Source organism: Oryctolagus cuniculus, chromosome 1, assembly GCF_964237555.1.
Source record: "Oryctolagus cuniculus chromosome 1, mOryCun1.1, whole genome shotgun sequence".
NCBI classification, from domain to species: Eukaryota; Metazoa; Chordata; class Mammalia; order Lagomorpha; family Leporidae; genus Oryctolagus; species Oryctolagus cuniculus.
In genome coordinates this window covers 58,139,018-58,158,299 of record NC_091432.1, presented here as the reverse complement: position 1 = coordinate 58,158,299, position 19,282 = coordinate 58,139,018, and the positions used below count along the sequence as shown (strand labels likewise).

Sequence of the window (19,282 nt, the reverse complement as noted above, 5' to 3'; positions counted from 1 at the left end):
AGCTGCAAGCAGAACTCTGTTTCATGCTAGGCTCACAAATTTAACTGCCTACCTTGCATCCCCACTTGCATGCTACACAGAAGCTGAAAAACACGGCGAGTGCAAACCAGCATCATCTCCACTTGCCAGCCCAACCTCCTCGTAATTTCCTATTTCCTAGGGTCACACTGAGGCCACCCCCACCTCTTCTCTGCCTGTCCCTTAAATCCATTCAGTTTCATTTTCTTGGTTATTCTCAAATCTGTACACCCTCCCCCTTCCCTCCCCCTCCCTCTTCTGTGCATCTCTTTGTATCTCTTCGGACATCAAATCAATTTAGGCCCTCACCATTTTCCATCAAAGTTATTTAGGCTGCCTCTTTGCCTCCATTCTTGTCTTATTCCAATCTATTAGCCATGCTGAAACCATTTTTCCAAAGCACAGATGGGACCATAATAGTTACTTCTTTAATTTTTTTTAAGGTTTATTTATTTATTTGAAAGAGTTATACAGAGAAGAGGCAGAGAGAGAGAGGCCTTCCATCCACTGGTTCACTCCCCAGATGGCCACAACGGCCAGAGCTACACTGATCCGAAACCAAGAGCTTCTTCCTGGTCTCCCATGCGGTTGTGGGGGCCCAAGGACTTGGGCCATCTTCTACTGCTTTCCCAGGCCATAGCAGAGAGCTGGATTCGAAGTGGAGCAGCTGGGACTCGAACCAGTGCCCATATGGGATGCTGGCACTGTAGGCAGTGGCTTTACCAGCTACTCCACAGTGCTGGCCCCCTAGTTACTTCTTAATATTCATCTGTAGCTGCTCTCAAAGCCCTAGCATGGACCCCCAACATTCCTAGTGGAGACGCGAGGCTGTTCACTTTCTTGCTCCTGTGCTTTGTATCCCTTCTCTTTTTCCTGTTTCTACTACTGCGTGCACCACACCCCCAAATTCCAGTTCTGGGCTTCACCCATGGCTGCTGCCATAGAGAGTACTTTGTGTTCACCAGGTGAACTGCTGGTCATTCCTTAGTATTTGAAAGCCTTCCTAGATGGATGTCCTCAGTCACATGCAGTGCTAAACTCTTATCACATGTTAGGGAGTTCACTGTACCTGTGGGTCATTTCCAGATCTAATACTGGTAGACTCTGCATTTCTAAATAGCTCTCCAGTTTATTCTGATGTCCAGAAAAATTTGCCACTGGCCCAGGCCAAGCTCTCAACACCTTAGAACTGTGGTGTTTGTGTAAGAGTGTGTGTGTGTGTCTAACACTAAAATTTTTTAAAAGTTTGTTTGTTGTAATTTTGGAATAAATAAAACAATATAAACAAGAAAAATAAGAGTGCTTATTATAATCCCAATACCCAGAGATAATTCTTGTTTATAGTTTGATGAATTTCCATCTTTAACTTCCTACCAAAATATATACACAAAAATGTACAAATTATAATTGCACAACTTATAATGAACTTTGCAGCTGAGTGGTCATGTTAACACCACTGAAACCAGGAAACAGAGCATCATCTACACCCCAGAAGCCCCCTTCTGATAACTGTGACCTCCCAAAGCAGTAATTCTGACTCCTAACACCACAGGTTAATCTGCCCGTGTTTGATATTTATCTAAGCAGAATAATTCATTGCTCTTTGGATCTGACTTATTTCATTTGGTATTGGTGAGCCTTATCCTAGGCATGTGATTATACAGTAGTTCATTTATTGTTATTGTGTAGTATTCAGTTATTGGACTTGCATAATTGCTGTCTCCAATCTCCTGTTGGTGGGCATTTGGAAAGTTTAAAATCTTTAGCAACTGTGAACAGTGCTGCTGTGAACATTGTATAATGTGTCTTCTGGTGCATGCATGTGTGCAATTCGGGGGGGAGGGGTACCTTGACATGTAGTTGCTGAGTCTTAGGCTCATCTCTAGTGGATACTGCCAGACAGCTTTCCAGAATGGCTTCACAGGTTTGCCAGCAGTGCGTGGATCCTGGTTGCTCCACATCCCCATCAAAACTTGGTCTTGTCTTTTTATCTTATCCATTCTGGTGGTCTGTGATGTGTGGTATTGTGGTTTTACTTTGCATTTCCCTGACAAATAATTAAGTATCTTTTCATTTATGCATTTCTTTTTAAAAATTTGTTTTCTTTTTGAGTGGCAGAGAGACAGAGATCTCCCATCCACTGATTAACTCCCTAAAGACCTAAAGTGGCTTGGAACTGGTTCAGGCTGAAGCCTGGAACTCAATCCCCGTTCGCCGTATGGGTGGCAGAGATTCGAGTACTTGAGTCATCACTTGCTGCCTTCCAGGGTGAGCATTGTCAGGAAGCCGGGTCAGCAGTGGAGGAGCCAGGACTTGAATTGGGCATTCCAATTTGAGATGCACCATGTCATAACTGCTGCACCAAATGCCCACCCCTATTCACTTCCTTTAAATCTTTTCCTTTTTGCCCACTCTGGGTAAACCTTAGTTCATTGAAGGGAAAATGGGCCAGAAAGCTTTTACCATAAAGCAAAACATCCTGATTGAACTACTATTTGATTTCTCCCAGTGAAGGCTGTTTTGAAAATGAGTGTCCCGCTGGGAGACCCTGAAGAAAGCTTGTTCTGCTGTGGTGGTCTCAGCACCTCCTTCCTGTGCTTTCCCAACCTCTGAGTTCTAACTTGTTCACCAACAGCATCCGTATCTTTCTGGGGATGCAATTTTATGACACACTGCACAGATATTCTCCAAAGAAAGGCTGTGTGACAAAGGCAAAGCTCAAACTCAAGGTGTGGAAGGAAGCCTTGGGGAGCTAATGCCTAGGACCAGCTGTGTGGCTCCCCTAGGAGCTGTTGGGAGGGCTGCCCGAGAGCCCAGTGGGAGAGCATTGGAAAGTGGATTTCAAAAATAAGGGTTGTTTTTTGTTTGTTTTGTGGTGGTCTTTGTTACTGTAGAAAGTAGTTCATTGGGGAAAAAAATGGATTTAAATTCTCCATAGGTGGTATTATTAAAAATCTACTTGGCTGTTATCTGAAAAAAATGCAGTATGAGTAGTTTACAAGTGGTCATTGTTGCATGTTTGTGGATATATCCTAAGTTGTATAAGCTGTTTGGTCATTTAATTTTTCATGTGACATATTTTCCCATATTAAATACTTGGGACAAATATTGCCTTTAATGGCTCTATATAGTTATCTATGGATTTATTGAAATTTATGTAACTGCTTATTTCGTTATCTTCATAATTTCTAAATTCTCATTGAGGAACATCGTTACACATAAGTCTTCATGCTCTTATGATTATGTTCTTAGAAAAGCTTCAGAGAAGTAAAATTAATGGCTCAGAAAATGAAGCTCTTTAAAGTTCTTTGATATGTTTGTATTGTCACATTTCCTTCTGGAAAGATTACCAGTGGACTTTCTCCTCAGAAAATGGAAATAAAAGCTAAGTTTATTTTGGTGAAGAAATCTTAATATGTACATACAAGAGGTCTTTTGAAAGTTCTTGGAATGTGCATTTTATGAGAACTATGGATTTGAATTTTTTAGTAAAAGAAAACCCATTTAATTGACTTTACACACACTTTTTGAAGTAGCCTTGAAGGTGATAAGCCTCCTTCCCTGTGTATTTGCCAGCGTTGCTATCCCTCTAATTACAATTTATTTTGCCATGTAGAAGACTATGGAATCTTCATGGCTTCTAGATTTAGGAACGTGCTTAGGAGAGCTCCCCTGTCCCTACACATGGTTAGAAGAATAGTTTTCTTGTTTTTGACAATAAATCTGTAACCATCTGTTACTAGTTTTTGCATATGATACAAAATAGGGGTGTAACTTTCTCCTTATCATAAACTAATTTGCTTTGAATATGGGGGGTTCTGTTGTTTGGATAAGCCCCTTTAGTCATTCTCATGTCGATCCAATGTTTTTGATAAGACTCTTGGTATACATTGAGAATGACTGTGGGTCCATAGTACAATTTTTTTTTTTTTTAATTTTCTTTGGTCCATAGTACAGTTTGAAAGCTGGTGTGGCAGATACCATTCTGTTCTTTTTCTTTAAAGAGATTTTCTTGGCTGTTTTAGAAAATTGACTTTTTTTCCAGATGAATTTTGGAATAAATTCGTTTAGTTGAAAAAAATACCTGCACTTATGATTAGAATAGCGCAAAATCTACAAATTTATTTGACAGAATTACAGTACCATCCATACAGAAATAGAGGATTTTTTAAGAAAGCTTTTATTTAATAAATTTTAATAGGTATAGCTTTTGGAATATAGTGATTATTCCTCCCATATCTGCTCTCTAAACCTCACTGCAGTCCCACTTCTTACTCCCTCTCTCATCCCATTCTTAAAATTGATTTTTAATTATCTTTTTATACAGAAGATCAACTTATACTAAGTAAAGATTTCAACAGACTGCACCCACACAAAGTATAAAGTACTGTTTAAATATAAGTTTTACTGTAATTTTCACAGTACAACTCATTGAGGACAGAGGTCCTACATGGGAAGCAAGTGCACAGTGACTCCTGTTGTTGATTTAACAATTGACACACTTATTTATGTCAGTGATCACCTGAGGCTCTTGTCATGAGCTACCAAGGCTATGGAAGCCTCTTTAGTGCACAAACTCTGACATTATTTAGTCAGGGCCATAATCAAAGTGGAAGTTCTGTCCTCCCTTCAGAAAGGTACCTCCTTATTTGATGGCCCCTTCTTTCTTCTGGGATCTCACTCACAGAGATCTTTCATGTAGGTCATTTTTTGCCACAGTGTCTTACAAAGGATGTTTATATATGTAGTTTATTAGCATTTTCGTTCATTTTCATAAGTTCAGGACATTGGACAGTATTTTGCCTGTTGGTTTTAGTGTCATATTTTCTTTTTAACTCAGTGTTTCTGATATATAGGAAAATCACTTATTTATGGTCATTCTGTACTTATCAACTACATTGGCCTTTTTATTAGTTCTAGTAGGTTTTCACTTAATTTTTTTTTTTTTTTGACAGGCAGAGTTAGAAAGGTCTTCCTTCCATTGGTTCACCCCCCAAATGGCTGCTGCAGCCGGCGCGCTGCGCTGATCCAAAGCCAGGAGCCAGGTGCTTTCTCCTGGTCTCCCATGCGGGTGCAGGGCCCAAGCACTTGGGCCATTCTCCACTGCCTTCCCGGGCCACAGCAGAGAGCTGGACTGGAAGAGGAGCAACCAGGACAGAATCCGGCGCCCCAACTGGGACTAGAACCCGGGGTGCCAGCACCGCAGGTGGAGGACTAGCAAAGTGAGCCGCGGCGCTGGCCTTAATTTTCTTAAATTTCCCAGGTGGAAAGTCATGACATGCAAATAATGGCCAGTTTGTCTTCTCCTTTCTAATTAGATGAAAGTGATTTATAACATTGGCTAGGGCTTATAGACTTGTTTATATATGAGCTGGCCTTTATCAAGTCAATACATTTTGTTCCTAGTTTACTAAGAAATTTTAAAAATCAGAGGTGGGTGCTAACTTTTGACGTTTGTTAAACGTATGGCAGTTATCATTAAACATCAGTATGTTATATGCATAGTTACTGATATCAAACCATTGTTCCATTTTTGTAATAAGCCCTGTATGATTCATGTCATTTTTCTTCAATTCCAGATTTGATTTGTTAAAAATATATTTTAAATCTTCAATAAAATATTAATAAGTGAGGCTGCTGAGGAGTGCTAGGCTTTGAGGGAGTCAGTTTTTTGTATCAGGGTTTTGTTAACCCTTGTAGAATCTGTTGGCTGCATCCTGTCATCTCTGTGTGTTAGTGTTTCCTCTAACTCAACAATTACCCATCAACAGTAGACTGGATAAAGAAATTATGGGACATGTACTCTATAGAATACTATACAGCGGTCAAAAACAGTGAAACCTGGTCATTTGCAACAAGATGGAGGAATTTGGAAAACATCATGCTGAGTGAATTAAGCCAGTCTCAAAGGGACAAATATCATATGTTCTCCCTGATTGGCGACAACTGAGCACCAAAGGGGAAACTTGTTGAAGTGAAATGGACACTATGAGAAACAGTGACTTGATCAGCTCTTGTCCTGTTGATGTACAATGTAATACTTTATCCATTTTAGTATTTTTTTTGTTCTAGTACTATTGGTTGAACTCTGTAATTAACACACAATTATTCTTAGGTGTTTAAATTTTAACTGAAAAGTGATCCCTGTTAGGAATTTGGAAAACATTATGCTGAGTGAAATAAGCCAGTCCCGAAGGGACAAATATCATATGTTCTCCCTGATCGGTGACAACTGAGCACCAAAAGGGAAACTTGTTAAAGTGAAATGAACACTATGAGAAATGGTGACTTGATCAGCCTTTGCCCTGACTGTTGATGAACAACTTAATACGTTATCCCTCTTAGTATTTTTTGTTTGTTCTACTTAAGACTTTTGGTTGAATACTGTAATCAATACACGGTTATTCTTAAGTGTTGAAACTTAACTGAAAAGTGATTGCTGTTAAATATAAGAGTGGGAATAAGAGAGGGAAGAGATGTGCAATTCGGGACATGCTCAAGCTGACATACCTCAAATGGCAGAGTTAGAAACATACCAGGAGATTCCAATTCAGTACCATCAAGGTGGCATGTACCAATGCCATCTCACTAGTCCCGGTGATCAATTTCTGTTCACAATTGATCATAATGATAGGACTAGGAGCCAACGGGATCACATAAATAAGACTAGTGTCTGCAAAAACTAGCTGATAGAATCAAAAAGGGAGAGAATGATCCAACATGGGAAGTGAGATACACAGCAGACCCATAGAATGGCAGATGTCCTAAACAGCACTCTCCTCAGAATCAGCCCTTAAGTCATGCGGATCCAGCTGAAAAGCCCATGAGAGTATTTCAGGCATGGAAAGCCAAGACACTCTGGGGGGGAGGGGGTAGGAACCTAAATGAAAGATCTCCGCGAGTGATATCCCAGTGGAAAGAACAGGTCATCAAAGAAGGAGGTACCTTTCTCTGAAGGGAGGAGAGAACTTCCACTTTGACTATGACCTTGTCTAAATATGATCAGTCAGTGAACTCAAAAGGCTTCCATAGCCTTGGCAACTCATGACAAGAGCCTAGGGTGATTACTGACGCCATAAACAAGAGTGTCAAGTTGTTAAGTCAACAACAGGAGTCACTGTGCACTTACTCCTCATGTAGGATCTCTGTCCTTAGTGTGCTGTACATTGTGATTTAATGCTATAACTAGTACTCAAACAGTATTTTTCACTTTGTGTTTCTGTGTGGGTGTGAACTGTTGAAATCTTTACTTAATGTATGCCAAACTGATCTTCTGTATATAAAGAGAATTGAAAATGAATCTTGATGTGAATGGAAGGGGAGAGGGAGTGGGAAAGGGGAGGGTTGTGGGTGGGAGGGAAGATATGGGGGGGGAGCCATTGTAATCCATAAGCTGTACTTTGGAAATTTGTATTCATTAAATAAAAGTTAAAAAAAAAATACGTGACAGTAAAAAAAAGTTAGAACTGACCCCAAAATTTATCTCTGTCTGGCACTTTTCCTATCCAGAGCTGTTTGACAACATTGTCAGTTTCTCCTATGGTTATTATCTTATCAACTTTTCTGCTTTTGAAAATGTTTGAAAGATTTATATTTTCATAAAGTCGATTTTGTTGATTTTTTTGTATTAGTATATAAATATAGTAATCAGTTGCATAGTTTCTCCTGTGTCTGGTTCCAGCCCCTTCCTTATGAAATCATCACTATCTGCCTTTCCACTTGCCATTCTTGGCCTGAGTGGAGGCAAGGGCTCGTGTGTGTGTGTGTGTGTGTGTGTGTGGGCTTGAGTGTATGGGGGTGGATAGGGAGTAGTGGTGGGAGTAGTCTCCACATCCAGCCCCATAAATTGTGATGCATGTGTGTGAACCTATAGATACATCCTCACCTGCATGCCATGTTCATGTGTGCCAGCTTGTGTGCTGTGGCATGTCTTGTGTATAACTTGTGTATATGTGTCATGGCATATGTGTGTGTGTTCTGTGCATGGTCCCATTCTGTGTGTACCCATGCTCATGTGCCTTTGTAAATGCCACTGGGAAACATGCCTTGCACACATCTAACTAAGGGGGTAGTGAGTTATTCAGTAGAGCCTTAGTACTTACGTGGTTCATTCTGTCATTTTAAGCAAGCTGTCCAAGGGCCTGGTGAAGAGGGGGCAGGTGGAGTGTGGGGGGCCAGTTCTCCTGCTGATCCTTGTTCTGTTTTGGGAATACTCTGGGGAGAGGCTGGCCTGGCCTAGAGTCAGTGTGTCAGAACTGCAGGGTACGGGTGTTGCCTCATTTTTGCACGGCTCACAGGGAAACTGAGGCCAGAGGCATGAGACTTGCTCTGGGCTAAAGAATGAATCATGACCAGCCCAAGTCTGGACCTCAGACCTGAGACACCCAGCCTGAATTCTCTGGAAAGCCCCATGCTAGCCTGAGAGGAGCAGGGCTCCTGGTAACTCGTCATTCAGGGAAGCAGGCCACTGTTGCCATGGAAACCAGAAGACAGCATCTTTTGGGAGGAGCAGAATGGGGAGTCCCTGAGTGAACAGGCTGCACTGGGTGGGGGCAGTCTGGAGTGGCCTGTCCTTTGCTGTGTGTGTGAAAGAAAGAGTGTGCGTGTGAGCACGCGCGCGCACACACACACACACACTGATTTTTCTGAAGAGGGAGATGCACACTTTAGCAGGGTGGGGAACGTCTGGCCTATGAGCCATATAATCCATGGAATCATTTGTTCTGGTCCTGCCAAGGCAACTACAGACAGGACTTGAAATTTAATAAATCTATAGCAGCCAAATTTTTCAGTTGGTAATTTTGTATGGCCTGTGAATGATATTCTAAATATCCAGATGGCCCTTAGCAGGAGAAAGTTTCCCCATCCCTGCTGTAAGGCCTTGAATTATTGCTGGTGGGACTTAGGAGAGGGAGATGTGCCCTTAAGACGGTTTCCCTGTGTCCTTGAGGACCCAGCCCGAGGCTGCTCTTAGAGTGGGCTGGGAACAGCTAGGCAGGCCTGCTGTGTTTGCCATCATGGTCCCAGAGCCTAGCTCACATCTGCCGCACAAGGCTCTTCCTTGTCCCATTGATGAGGTGGCCCAGGAGGGAAGCCTCATGATGTCTTACAGTCACTGGGGTGATGGGAGAGGGGCAGAACCCTGACCCTGGACTCGTCTCTGCTGTTGATGCACCAGGGGATGGCAGGGATGGAGAGGGGATGAAGGACAGAGTAAGAACACAGGACGATGGTCATGGTGAGCAACAGGGCCAGAACTGAGGATTGGGACAGTCCAGCACAGGCTGGGCCTCAGCCTGGCAAGACATAGGAAGGGACTCTGCCCTGGAGTCCTGAGTACATCTGTGGGGTTAGTAACAGGGGCTCTGACCTCCTGCCCACCTTCCTGCAGGGTTCTTTGCCTCTTGCCCTCTGAGCGCTGGTCCTTTGAGCCTCAAGGAGCTGAGCCCTGCACTCACTGCAGCTTGAGGAAAGCCCTTGTGCCCCAACAGAGGCTACCCCTGCTCCATCAGGCTTGGGAGGAGCTGCCAGAAAGGGGGCCATGCTGGTTTGGTGGTGGCGGGGTGCTAGGGAGAAGAGGATGGAGGGGGCTGTTGGAGCAAGTCTGAAGCGTCCCTTTCTGGCCCTCTACACACCTGCCTGCAGGAAACAAGCTGTCACCCCAGAGGGTACTCCAGAATCCCCCTCGCTGCCCCTTGATCCAGGCTGGGGGCTTCTGTCTTGGAAGGAGGGGGGGATGCTTCGAGTGTGTAAGCTCTGGATATGAGTGGCATAGAGAGTGCCCATAATGTGGTGAGTGTGGACAGAAATGTTGGAAGACGATGGCACATGAGGAGAGGTTCTCAAAACATCCATGGAAAATGTATATTATGAAAAATTATGCATGGATTTCAAAATGTTTTAGGACAGTAAGCTAATACTTGAATTCAGTTTCCCCTGAATTTTTGAAGTCTACATGTGTGTGTGAGGGGTGTGTGTGCTTGTAGGAAGGAAGTGTGTTTGGTGTGTCTAGATTGTTGGGGGGTACGGAGTATGAAATATGGGAAGGGGCTTCAGGTACATGTGTGAGGTAGAGGTGGAGGTCGGCAGTGACAGTGGGAGGCAGCTGTCTAGGTCACCTTGTCTATGTGTGGTATATGAGGGTGACACATTACTGTGTGTGCTGTGGCTTGAGAGGGTGAGGAGTGTGCCTGTGCCAAAAATATATTCATGGGGTGTGTGTGTGTGCACGCATGCACACGTACGTGTTGGGTGGTGAGGCAGTGACAACAGTGAACTGGAGCATGAACATGGCAGGGTGTATGAGCAGAAGGGATATGTAGGTGTCATTCTTTCAACACCTCATGAGTTGGTGGCAGTATTTTCCTCTCAAAGTTGAGGATCTCAGAGCTCCCTTGAGTGAAACAAGTTACTTGGACCATCAGAAGGGTCTGTTTGACTCCCAGGATCCATCTCTGGCAGCTCACAGCCTTCTCTAGACTCTGACTAGATGGGTCATGGCGGGCCGCGCTCAGTTCCGGTGTCTGCCAGAGCTGGTGTGCCTGGGATTGGGGGCATCCATTGCACGGTACAGGACTACTGCTATAAGGCAGTTAAGCATAGTCATTACTAGAATTAAGCTGCATAAACAGTCAGTAAATTATGTTTAAAGCAAAGGTAATAAATACTCAAAACTCAGCAATTCCCAATGATTCCATTCCATTTTGCAGCATCTGTGTTCCTGAGATTATGTCTGTTGTATCTGCATTGTGATGCTTTGCTAAGCCTCCCTTGCCAGCTTTGTGCTCAGGCTGTCCCAAAGTTGACCATGGAAAGAATGTTTATGGCTGGAAGTCAGCAAGTGCTACAAAGTAAGGCTGTTTTTATGGTCTGGTTGATTATCTCGACTTCAAAGAGTCATGGGAAACCTTGTTACTAACACAGATTAAAGTTAACAGTTTATTGCTACACTGTGACTAAGGCTAAACACAGAAGAAATTTCCTCCCCATATTCAAAAACTGAACCCATTCTGAAGTCCCCACCTGTGCTTCTTTTCACTTTCGTGTTGCTTGTTAGCAGTTCGACGTTTGAGTTGGAACTACGTTTGTCATTGCAACAATAAGTTGGCTACAGATAAATAATTAGGCAGAAATTGATGAACACAATGATTTCTGAGTCATTTGGCTATATGGAGTTTGTGGTGAAGACTGTGGAATGTTTTATCAGATTGCTTTATTTCCTTTGTGTTGATAAAATTTATAACTTATGTACGTTTTTGGAGAGCTGGTTATGACACGTTACCATAAGCCTGCGTTGCCCACAGCCGTGTTGAGTCTGCTTATTGAACAGGGGTGAATTGAAGGGAACTCCTGCTGCCTCCACAGGAGCACTAGGGGCAGCTTCTTTCATTTCCAAACAAGCTGTGGCTCCGCACTGGGTTGGGTCAGCTGTGACCACCTCCTGGAGTGAGCACTGGGACTCAGCTGGGTGTCCCATTCATTCACCTCCTTCTCTGTGCCAGGCACCCGGGGTTTACAGGTAGGGGAAGGCATAGACATGCCCTGTGTGGAGTACACAGTCTAGCAGAGGAGACAGCAGTGATGTTATGCCCTGGAGAATGTGGGGGCAGAAGGAGGCACTGGTGCCTCTGAGGCAGTAGGCAGACAGGGATGAGAAATGCTGGCCTGATGGAGCAGTGCTGGGATGCGTTGGAAAGGCCGTCAGTCTCCTTCCAAGCTTCCGGGTAGGCAGTGTCTAGGAGTCTGTGCTCTGTGGAGGTGAAGCAAGGCAATCAGGGTGCCCTTGGGGAATCACCGATCTGGGGATGTGACAAAGATCAGGTTATGTGTGAAGATCTCCAAGGAGAGTTGAGGGGCAGCTGCAGCACAGCGAAGGCAGGCAAGTCTCTTGTGCAGGGGGAGGAAGGTGGGAGGCAGGAGATGGGGCAGATCTGCAACCCTGCCGTCTTGGTAGAGGGATGTAAATGACATCCTGTGGAAGAAGTATATAGTAAAAGCAGATAAGTGATGCGCTCAGGTTGAATGGTCAAGGTCAGAGATGTTCCTGGAGCAGGCAGAACTGCAGGTAGGGTACAGACTAGAAGGAGGCTGGAGACAGGTGAGGCCTCAACCCAGGGAGTAGCACTGGGGCTGGAGGGGAGGGGATTGATAAGGACTTCAAGGGTTAAAACACAGAGGTGCATTAAGAAGGGGGTTGGGTGGCATTTAGGTTTATTGGGTGATGGTGGAGTAGGGGGTGCAGCTGTTCATGTTGCCTGAAAACAGGAAGAGCAGGTGTGGGGTGAGGGAGGTCCAGTTATGGACCTGGAGAGCTAGGGATGCCCCAGGAGGGCCCTATAGACCTGTGGAGCACAGGGGAGCCTTGGAAGTAAATCTGGGAGCCCCCGTGGGCAGATGGGAGAGCCACAGGAAGGAGGTCACCCCAGAAGAAACAGAACGAGCATCCAACTCAGGTGCCTGTCTTGGCCTCCTGTGTGCAGGGGGCAGCCCTGACGTCAGGTCCTTCCACACAGGAGAGCCAGGGAGAGGGTGGGAGAAGGTGGGACATGCTCAGCACAATGGGCAGGGTTGCACGCTGCCATGGGCTGGAAGCTACAGGCTACGGTGGTTGGGAGTCATGGGCCTCAGTTCTAGCTCCAGTCCTGGCTCTGCTTTCAACTTGCTGTGTGACCTTGGGCAAATGACTGCCCACTACCCCTGAGCCTCAGATTCATCTAAAAACAAGGTTGGACCACACCAGTGATTTTTGGATGACACGTGGAGCCCCAGCGACACCCAGCTGTATCTCAGAGCTTCCCTAAACACCCCCTCCCAGCAGCTAGGTGCTGTCAGTATATGGAGGATGGCAGGGAGGATGAGAGGAAGCCCCAGGGTAGGAGCAGCCCATTCCTGCCTGGCTCCCCTACCTTGGGCCGGGCAGCTGGCCACACCCCTTGCTCTGGGATCCCGCGGTGGATGAATAAAGGATGAAGGCAGCTGGCTCAAGGCAGTCTGGCTGGTTTACCCTGTGCCCCGGCATGGACTGGACAGTCCTGTCACCAGGAAGGTTGTCCTGCCCCGGCACCTACCCCCTACGGGGTCCAGCTCCCACAAATCAGGCCACACCAGGCCCAGGATCCCAAGCTTGAAGAGTGTTTCGGGGAGTCTCAGGGTCCCCTAGTTCTCCTGCCATCTGAGGAAGTTGGAAGGAGATCTTGGCGGAAGTGGCCTCCTTGCTCTGGTCTCCTCGCCATCCCAGATGAGGCCCAGGAGGGAGCTTCAGTGCCCCTGGGAAGAGATCCCATTCCCAGGGTTCCTCCCTGTTCCTCCTCCCTCTGCCCTCTCCCCTCCCCAGGACCAGAGGCTTCCACCAGTTCTTCCTTGGCGGGGTGGTTGGATGGGTGCCAGGTGACGACTGTCGGTGTTTCCTGACAACAGGCCGGGGGACTCAAGCGCCAATGTGAAGCTGACAAGAGTCCTGGAGACAGGGGGCAGTGAGACGGAGTCTACCCAGGCCATGCCCATGGCTGGGGTGTGGCCCTGGGCCTGGGGAGGGTCGCTGTTTGAGCGGAGGACGCAGCTTTATAAGATGACTCCGTAAGTATGGCCTGGGTGAGTGGGGCCATAGGCCCCCACTGCCCGACGTGGGATGGCGGGTGTGGACCATGAAGCACCTTCAGCAGGAGACCCTGTGGTGGACCATGTAGTACCTGCAGCAGGAGACCCTACGGTGGGCAGGGGGGCATCCCAGAGAGCCAGGCTGAGGCACAGGCAGGCTCCCGTGCTCCACTGTGTTTCCGGCCAGAGGCCGGGGCCCTGTCTCAGTGGAAGGGTGTGGGGTGTGTGCTGTTGGCTGCAAGCTAGCTTTGGGCCCAAAGTAAGCCCCACTGGACTCTGGAGTCAGAAGGGTGGGCTCATGGGACCTCTTAAGCATCAGGGCTCTGTGACAGGAGTTTGCATCCTGAGAACTACTTTCAAATCCACAGATTCCCCAACCCTACCCTACCTGGGGCTCCCCAGGTGACTGTAGTGGGCTACAGGCCCCAGGCCGGTCTTGCTGTGGGCCTGTGCAAGCCCAGACTCTGCCTGCAGTGCTGTACTGTGGTCCTGGGAAGTATTCTGGTGGAGGAGACCCAACCAGCTATTGGGGAACTTCTTCCTGAGGCTCAGGGAAGAAAGAATGGTACCTGGGGTGGGACGCTGAGGGAGGAAGACAGAGAGGAGAGACAGAGCACTGTGTGCAAGGGACTGCTGTGACATGAGGTTGGGGGCCCCAGTCCACACCAGCCCCGCTCTCCCGCTCTGCCACTGCCTGGCCATGTGGGTGAGCCGCGCTGTTCTCACAGTCACAAAATCAGATACTAGAACTAAAGCCTTTGCAAGATGAGATGACATCTTCTGGAGAGAGTTGCTCTTCTTGGTTTTTTAAATGTCTCTCAAAAAAAAAAAATCAGCTAATTCAAAATAACCTTTAGAAAAAGATAAATGAGATGGATGATCTTTAGCATGCTCCTAACTGACACGAAGGTTACTGAGGTTACCTGAGTTAGGTGGAAGCAGCATGGAGCCCCTGGCTACATACCCCTGGGGCTGTTGCAGGAGTGGGTTTATGGCTGTCTCACAGTCCTGGGCATGTGCACTCTTGGCATGTACCCTCGTTTCACCTCAGCATGCACATTTCTACCCTCCTGCCCCAAGAGCACCCGAAGTGCTCACTCGACCCACTTTGCTCAGCCAGTCCCCACGTGCCAAACTTTTGGATGCTTTCCAATTTCTTGGTATTATAAATATCGCGGCTATGAATATCCGTACAAATTGCTTTCCTAGTATGTTACTGGGAAGCCTTCCCCAAGTGGAATTACCAGGTTAAAGGGCATGGACAATTTTATAGCTCTTCTCACATATTACTAGATAGTTCTCTGGAAATACTGAACCCATTTACTGTGACACCAATTACGTGTGGCTGTCCCCACAGCCCTCCAATATTAAGGTTCATGGTTTTTATTAGTTGGTAGCTGCTGTTTCCCCATTGTGTTGCACTGGTCAGCAGCAGTGCTGTCTGGTTGTCTGCAGTGTTGTTGCTGTAATAATGGGTGAAGTTGGACACTTCCTGAGGGATCTGGAGAAGCTGGTGGGCATCATTTGTTCCTTAGAAATGATGGTGGGATTGGTCCCGAATCAAGTTGCTGAGCAGGACTGGGAAAGCAACAGCTCTGTGATTCCAGACTGGCTCAATTCTCAGGCTCCAAGCCCACAGACAGACATGCATCCATATGCCCTAGTTGCAAACCCTTGGGGGCTGAGTCATGAGGTTGGTTGTTTGTTTTTTTTTTTTTTTTACAGGCAGAGTGGACAGTGAGAGAGAGAGAGACTGAGAGAAAGGTCTTCGTTTACCGTTGGTTCACCCTCCAATGGCCGCTATGGCCGGCGTGCTGCAGCTGGCGCGCTGTGCTGATCTGAAGCCAGGAGCCAGGTGCTTCCTCCTGGTCTCCCATGCGGGTGCAGGGCACAAGCATTTGGGCCATCCTCCACTGCCTTCCCGGACCACAGCAGAGAACTGGCCTGGAAGAGGGGCAACCGGGACTAGAACCCGGTGTGCCGGCACGGCAGGCAGAGGATTAACCTATTGAGCCGCAGCGCCGGCATGAGGTTGGTGTTAAAACAGCATCACTTGTCCCTGGTAAAGGACCAAGATGAAGGGGCAAGGGAAATCCCATGGTCCCAGTCTTGTCCCCAGCTTGATGGACTAGGCTGGGGCTTCACTGGCAGAATGCACAGCCCCCTGCCCTAGCCATGGTTTCCTGGGTGCATATCTTTCTGTGCTGTGGCTTGTGGCTGTGGTAATGGGGATAAACCAGCATGAGGCTCATATCATACTTGTCTGTTGATCCTCAGAACTACCAGGGAATGGCACCGTGAGTTGGGTTAGTGCCTGTCAAACCAGGGTTCTGAGAGTGGCCAGAGGGGCCAGCTGTGTTTGTTGAGGTCTGAGCTTGGGGGTTGGGGAAGAATTCATAAAGGTGCCCAGCACAGGTAGTCGTTGCTCAGCAGATGTGCATCCTTTTGCTGCTGCTTGTGCCTAGAGCAGGGTTGAATGTACCTCCTCTACGTTACAGGAGCCCAAAATGGCCTTGCACCAGGGCATGGGGAAGTGTGTGGTCGAGGGCAACCTGTTCTCTGGTAAGCCTGGAGCAGAGCTGCAGTAGAACCTCAGCTTATGAGAAATCTGACCTTGGGGATGATGGTGAATGTAGCCATGTGGAGGTATAGCATGGGAAGCAGCAAGTGGATGGGGTAAAGCCTGGAAAGAGCCTAAGCATCGAGTTCCTTCTCTGAAAAGTGGGTATATTAACACCTCTCTTGTAAAGTTGTGTGTGGACTAGTGATGCAGGGAAAGCCCCAGCACTGCTCATGCACATAGTAGGAGGTCCAGCCATTTGTGACAGGGTAGTTTCTGTGGTTGCCCTAGAATCCCATCACCATAAAGGGCTTCTCTCTGGGACCTCAGGGTGCAGCCTTGGGTTTGACAGACAAGGCCGCAGGGCTTGTGCATGGTGGTCAGTGCTCAAGCTGGCTAGAGTGTGGCTAATCACACCATCCTATGGTTGACTGGGGAGAAGGGAGCCCGGGGGGATGCTGCCCTGAGGGACGCTGGGACTGTGGGACCTCCAGGGGTCCTACCCAGGATAGTGTGGGCACTCAGTAGTCCTCTTTTTGAGCCCAGAGTGCTCTGAGAGAATCTGCTGAGGCACTGGGCACGCAGCAGGACAGCCCTTCTGCTGCAGCGTGACCAGAGGCAGGCCCCATGGAGATGAAGGGAGTCAGGATGAGTCAGGACTGGGGAAGGGGATTTGAACAACTCCATGTGGTCCAGAGGGAGCTGGCCTTGAGTTCAGTCCCTGGACAGGTCAGCTGCCTGTGCCTTGGCCCTGATCCCAGGTAAGTTTCTGTGCAGGGACCAGGTGTTGGACCTTGTTTTTCTCTGGGGGCAAGAGGGCCCTGCAGTGGCTCCAGCCAGCCTGGGGAGACACAAGCTGAAGCTGCTTCAGGCCTTCCCTGGTGCCACCCTGCTTGGTGTGCCACTGCTCTGCAGCCAGAGGAGTCCAGGGCTCTGAATCCCAGTTTGCCCTGCAAGCTGGAGACCTGGGGTGAGCCCAGCATATCTGACTTTTTGTGCCTTTCCTGCAAAATGCTCTCTTGTGTTGGATACTGTGCTGGTGCTGGGGATGCAGCATGCAGAGGGCAGAACTGGGAGAGGCATTAGTAGCTGCTAGTATCCATTTGGGGGCTGTAAATGCACTATGAAGGATGTGAAGCCCCTGGCACATGCTCAGCCCCTGCTAGCTGTGCGACTCGTAGATTTCGGAAATGGCTTCTAGTTCATATCCCCCTGGAGTGACCCTTGGATCTGTCTGAACCTGCCTGGATCTTGCAACCTGTGCAGCCCCCTACCTACCCCTACATATGTGTGCTTGTATAGCCCTCAGCATGTGCACATGAGTCTCCATCCTCTCGCTCTCTCTGCAGCGGGCTCCACTCCCTACTTCTTCCAGCACCTGGCCTTGCCTCACAAGTCTTGACACCAACTAGGTCCAGCATCTGCAGCTCACACTTCGGGTAACCACAGTCACTCCTTGTTAAGTTGAGAATGGTGGCCCAGCTGTTATCCAGGGTGTGTTTCTGTGCACCAGTGTCAAAGACTGCACCTGCAGGGAGGCCCATGGCCCTGTGTTTGGACCCTGGCCCTGCCTCTTACTAGCCGTATGAACTTGGCAAGTTGTTGTACCTATTTCCTGATCTGTAAAATGGGAATGATAGTGGTACCTTCTCTGCAGAGCTGCCATGAAGGTGAAATGAGGCCACGTGTGTGCAGCTATTGGCATCATGCTGGCTCCTAGGGAACACTGAATAGATATTTGCTGCTGCTGTTATTTTGTGTCTAAGAAAATATTTGGAGTAAACAACAGGAAGAATAATCCTTAGGTATTTACCCAGCACTAAGCTTCTACTTTGTCCCAGGCACTGTGCTAGACACTGGGAATATAACAGGGAGCAAAACAGTGATTCCCTCTGACCTCAGGGAAGTTAGTCTCCTGGGCTGCACAGCCACCAGCCCTCGTCTCCCACCAGCTGCCATATACGCTACTCCTTCCAGCTGGGTGAGCCCTGGCTTCCTGTCTCCTTGCATTGGGATTCAGATGTACTTTGCCACTCAGCTGGCATGTGGTATCCCATATCTGGGCCCACTGAGGCTGCTATGTCAAAGTACCAATGGCTGGGTCGTTAAGAAACCACACACACTCACGTCTACTTCTGGAGGCTGCAGGTCTGAGCTCAGCGCACCAGCACTGAAGGGTTCTGGTGAGGGCCTGCTTCTCACTGAGTCTTCACATGGTGGAAGGAGGGCAGGAGAACTCTCTGGGGTCTCGAAGGGCTCCACTATCATGACCTGATCACCTCCTGAGGCCCCATTTCCCCTCCCATCACCGTAGGAATTAGCATTTCAGCCCACAAATTTTGGGGGTATGTGAACATTTAGTCCCCAGCACCTGGTACGTCCCAGCTGGAACTCACAACGTGCAGCCCACTCCTCCACAAGTCAGACTTGCAGCTCCTCTGCCAGCAGCACTGTCAGCCCCTCATTACAGTGCTTCCGTTCCAGGCACTGTCCGGAAGACTTCCGTGTATTAAATCCTGCACCACGGTGATGCCCCTCTAGCAGTTCAGTTCTTTGCAGGTGAGAAAGCGGAGATGGAAATGGCTGAGGTCCCACAGCTGGCCTGTGGCAGGATCGGGGTGGAGGCCCCTGGCCTCAGAAGCCACTCTCCAGCCTCAGCTCCTGTGGGCTCCCTCAGCCGTTCCCTTCAGCCCAGGCCCTTCTCTGTCACTTCCAGGCCCCTCTGTCCTGGGCTGGAAGAACCCACCTCCTTCATCATGACCATTCCCCCCTGAGGTAGGACCATGCCGTTTCCCCAGTGTCATCAAGCCCCTGCAATTTCCCACTGTTAAGCAATCCAAGACTCAGCTACTCAGCCTGGCCCCAAACCAACTTTGCCAGACTCTTCTTCCCCCTTTCTCAGTAGGTTCCAGCCTCCTGTGGCTCCCTTGCCTACCTACCTTTACTGAATGCTGTGTCCTTGGGTCCCCAGCTTCGAATGCCACCTCTGCTGCAAAGCCCTGGTCCCCTTGACCAGACAGACTTCTTTGTTCTTCCCTTGCACTACCACGATTCTGTCCATTTACCTCTGGCTGGGCTGACCTCATGCCGCCTGGGGTTATTGTTTGT

At 48.0% G+C, this 19,282-nt stretch overlaps 1 protein-coding gene across 8 annotated transcripts in view; it reads left to right on the top strand.

The window, feature by feature from the left end:
- TUB (TUB bipartite transcription factor) overlaps positions 1-19,282 on the top strand; it is a 95,501-nt gene that overhangs the window by 40,706 nt on the left and 35,513 nt on the right. For 5 of the 8 annotated variants that reach the window (XM_070073889.1, XM_070073891.1, XM_070073895.1 and 2 more), the window contains one exon: positions 13,435-13,593. The exons of the other annotated variants lie outside the window; for them this stretch is intronic. In XM_070073889.1, coding sequence (XP_069929990.1) covers positions 13,435-13,593 — 159 coding nt within the window. The remainder of the gene's footprint in view (positions 1-13,434; positions 13,594-19,282) is intronic. 8 annotated transcript variants of the gene reach the window in all.